This window comes from Plasmodium inui, assembly GCF_000524495.1.
Source record: "Plasmodium inui San Antonio 1 unplaced genomic scaffold supercont1.27, whole genome shotgun sequence".
NCBI classification, from domain to species: domain Eukaryota; phylum Apicomplexa; class Aconoidasida; order Haemosporida; family Plasmodiidae; genus Plasmodium; species Plasmodium inui.
In genome coordinates, this window is record NW_008481861.1 from 1 (window position 1) to 3040 (window position 3040).

The window sequence follows — 3040 nt, forward strand, 5'->3', positions numbered from 1 at the left end:
ATATGTTTTATTGCGCTTATAAAATAGCTGATTAAAATGGAAGTGATGTTTTGAAGATGTGTAATACAAGTGAGGATTCCTTGAAGTTTGAAGTAGAGATAAAGCGGATAAAACACGCGGAATCAATATACACAGATAAATGAGCCATACTACACTGAATTCAGAGGCCAATAATGATACTATGCTTCATCTTCTTTGGTTAAATTTAGCATACTGTGTATGTAATATATCATGAACTCGTCTGAATGGTCTTGATGGTTATATTATTCGTATATATTTTATTCTAAACCAACACAATGGCAGATTTTTACATGGAAGGAAGTCCACAGAGGATTCTTAAAAAATACCAACCCAGTAATGAAGAAGACAGCCTTACAGTCTGGATCATTATATTAAGAGAAAAGAAAAAAGAAAAAAAAAGGACAAGAACGAAGAAACATCTATGGCGTCATCATCTGTTCCCTAAACCAGAACTATAGGATGTTTACATCATGAAGAAAAAAAGAAAGAGAAGAAATCCAAACTATCCAGGATAATAGAATCTGATCCAAACGGTCGTTCGTTTGGTTCTGCAATAGGACCTATTACTAGTGCATATAATTAATATATTGTTTTAAATATTCCAGATTTAAATTCAGGGTCCGTTGCATCCGTTTGACTATCCATCAGCAACAAGAGAAGGATGATATCAGAGGAAAATAACTTCTCTGCTTTGGGAGTTACGATGCATAATGAATAAGAAGTCTCATCTGGTCTTAATTGGAATGCATAAACAAAAGTTCCATTTGTATAGACACAAAATGTAAGCCTCAGCAAGAGAATAAATCGTAATATAATGTATATGCCGCCTTCATAAAGAACTTATTTTTCAAAGGTTTCTAGGGTCAAATATACAAAAGAATATCTGCTGACTCATTTATATGGACTATTTTGCAGATTTTAGCCGACAAAAAGGCATGCAGAAATATATTGTAAGCGAGATGTGACCTTCATATAATCGGTGAACCTGTCATTTTGCTTAAAAACAAGAGATAGACGCTGTTTTGTCTCATAAATATCTCGACCAGTGTGCACTGTGAGCGAAGAAACAAATTTTATACATTTTCTATGTCCTTTCTTTTTTTTTTTTTTCTTTATTATTGGTTAAAGATATATTCTATAATGTCTTAATTTATTTATGTAAGTGCTTCTACTTTTGTTAAACATTTTGGATTTGTCAAACTTATTTAAGAAGTACTTTTTACTACCTATCTGAAGATTTTGATGACTACTACGATGTATTTGGAATCGTATTACAACGCTTCAAGGTATCTTAAGGCAGTTCATCATAAGATAACTAATCCAACCTAAGTCATATATAAAACAGCCTCGTCGAGGAAGTACTAACGGTCTTGTAAGGAGAATTATGTCTCCCCAAGGAATTGGATTAGGATACTATGGGTTTTCTCACTGAATCAAAATCTGCTCTAACTCATGAATGCTGAACTGAGTATGAAAAGAAAACGACAAACATTCCGGAACTCATGGAAACCAAAGACAAACCTCACCTGGCCTTAAAAAGAGGAGATTCATTTTCCGCTCCTGCTTAGTTAAACTTCTCGTTGTCCCTTCTTACATATTTATACTAGGGGAACATATGAGATAAAAATCTATTAAAGGAGTAATCCAAAGCCTCTAAAAATTACGTATTTTGTTCTTACTCTGGATCAGGTCTACATTATTTTTCAATGTTTATTTGAAAAGAGGAGTCTCAGGGTATAACAAATCAATAACATCGTTATAGGTCAAATCCAAGGGACCTGTCAGGCGAAGATGTTTTAACCATCTTCTCTACCCTGCAACCCCAAAAAGGAAAACAACATCCCTTGAGAAAAATACCGAAAAATTATCCTCCGGATGACTAAAGTTGACTGTCTAAAAAGAAAAACGTCACATACAAGAAGAACTCCAAAAAATTCTAAATCTACTGATGAGGAATTATCTGGACTTCAAAGAATTCCCTAGAGTCTCTAAATTATCCAAGTGTTTATACAACCCCCTTGACAATAGGAAGATCAGGTCATGTTTAATATTAAACCCAATGAATCTCTCAAAAAATCAAACGGAAGTGACACAAGGTAAACTCAAGAACGAAAAAATTTCCGGATAATTCCTTTAAACGATTCAAAAATCCAATAAAAAGAACTCAAGAAAAAAATATGACCCTAGAAACTACCTTTTATCAAAATCCCTTCAACGTCTATAATTACATAAGAAAAATGCCTAATCAGAGAAACACAGTATAAACAAGTTTAGAGGAAACTAATCTTGTTCTTTTTATGTTATCTATAAGGAAAGACTAAGTGACAAAATGAATACGTGTTTATCAATTAAAAGAACATGTCTAAAAAGTATCATTACTTCTCTTTACCCAACAAAAAAAAACAGCTAAGAAATTACCTGTCCTGCTGTATGTTTAACTAAAAAAATGACTTCCAACAACTAAACAAAACCTCCTAAAAGTACCTCAGGGGATTCCTACATGAAGAACCCTTAACAAAAAAAAGTCTTTTCAACCGTCTCTTAAGTAACAAGAAAGAGTGATCTCAGATCCCAACCGCATCTTTTAAAAGAGCGAATAATTTTACAGAAACCCGGAAGAAGATGTAATAGTGGTAAAAGGAATATAAGAGTTACTGCCCCAAACTGAACAAGCCAAGCCATCTGAATTATGACTAAACAGAACCCGACAGAGGCAACCGAAAAACAGCCAGAAAATTCGAGGAAGATACTGCTGAGGAAGATATCTATAGGCATTCAACGGGAAGAGGTAACCGGGCACCTCAAAATGCACGGGCCGCATGACCCGATTCAACCTAAAAACGAACTATCCTTAACAAACAAAGCAGGAAGCTCCTCATGAGAAGAAAGTCCATCAGGACCCAAGAACTTAAAAACCTGAATAGAGTATCTGTGATCAAGCAACCCTCCAAAAAGCAACAGGAGAGAACGCGCAAAAACCTAATAACTCCTGGGCTGAGTTTCAGAATCAAACAGCAGA

At 34.6% G+C, this 3040-nt stretch overlaps 2 protein-coding genes across 2 annotated transcripts; both read left to right on the forward strand.

The window, feature by feature from the left end:
• Positions 1-296: 296 nt before the first annotated feature.
• C922_04647 (hypothetical protein) lies at positions 297-479 on the forward strand (the record flags this gene model as incomplete). Its single annotated transcript, XM_008820226.1, has 1 exon — positions 297-479. The coding sequence occupies one exon, from the start codon at positions 297-299 to the stop codon at positions 477-479; it is 183 nt and encodes a 60-aa protein (XP_008818448.1).
• Positions 480-1969: 1490 nt separating this feature from the next.
• Positions 1970-2149, forward strand: C922_04648 (hypothetical protein; the record flags this gene model as incomplete). The annotated part of the gene is made up of 1 exon (XM_008820227.1): positions 1970-2149. The coding sequence occupies one exon, from the start codon at positions 1970-1972 to the stop codon at positions 2147-2149; it is 180 nt and encodes a 59-aa protein (XP_008818449.1).
• Between the last annotated feature and the right edge of the window lie 891 nt (positions 2150-3040).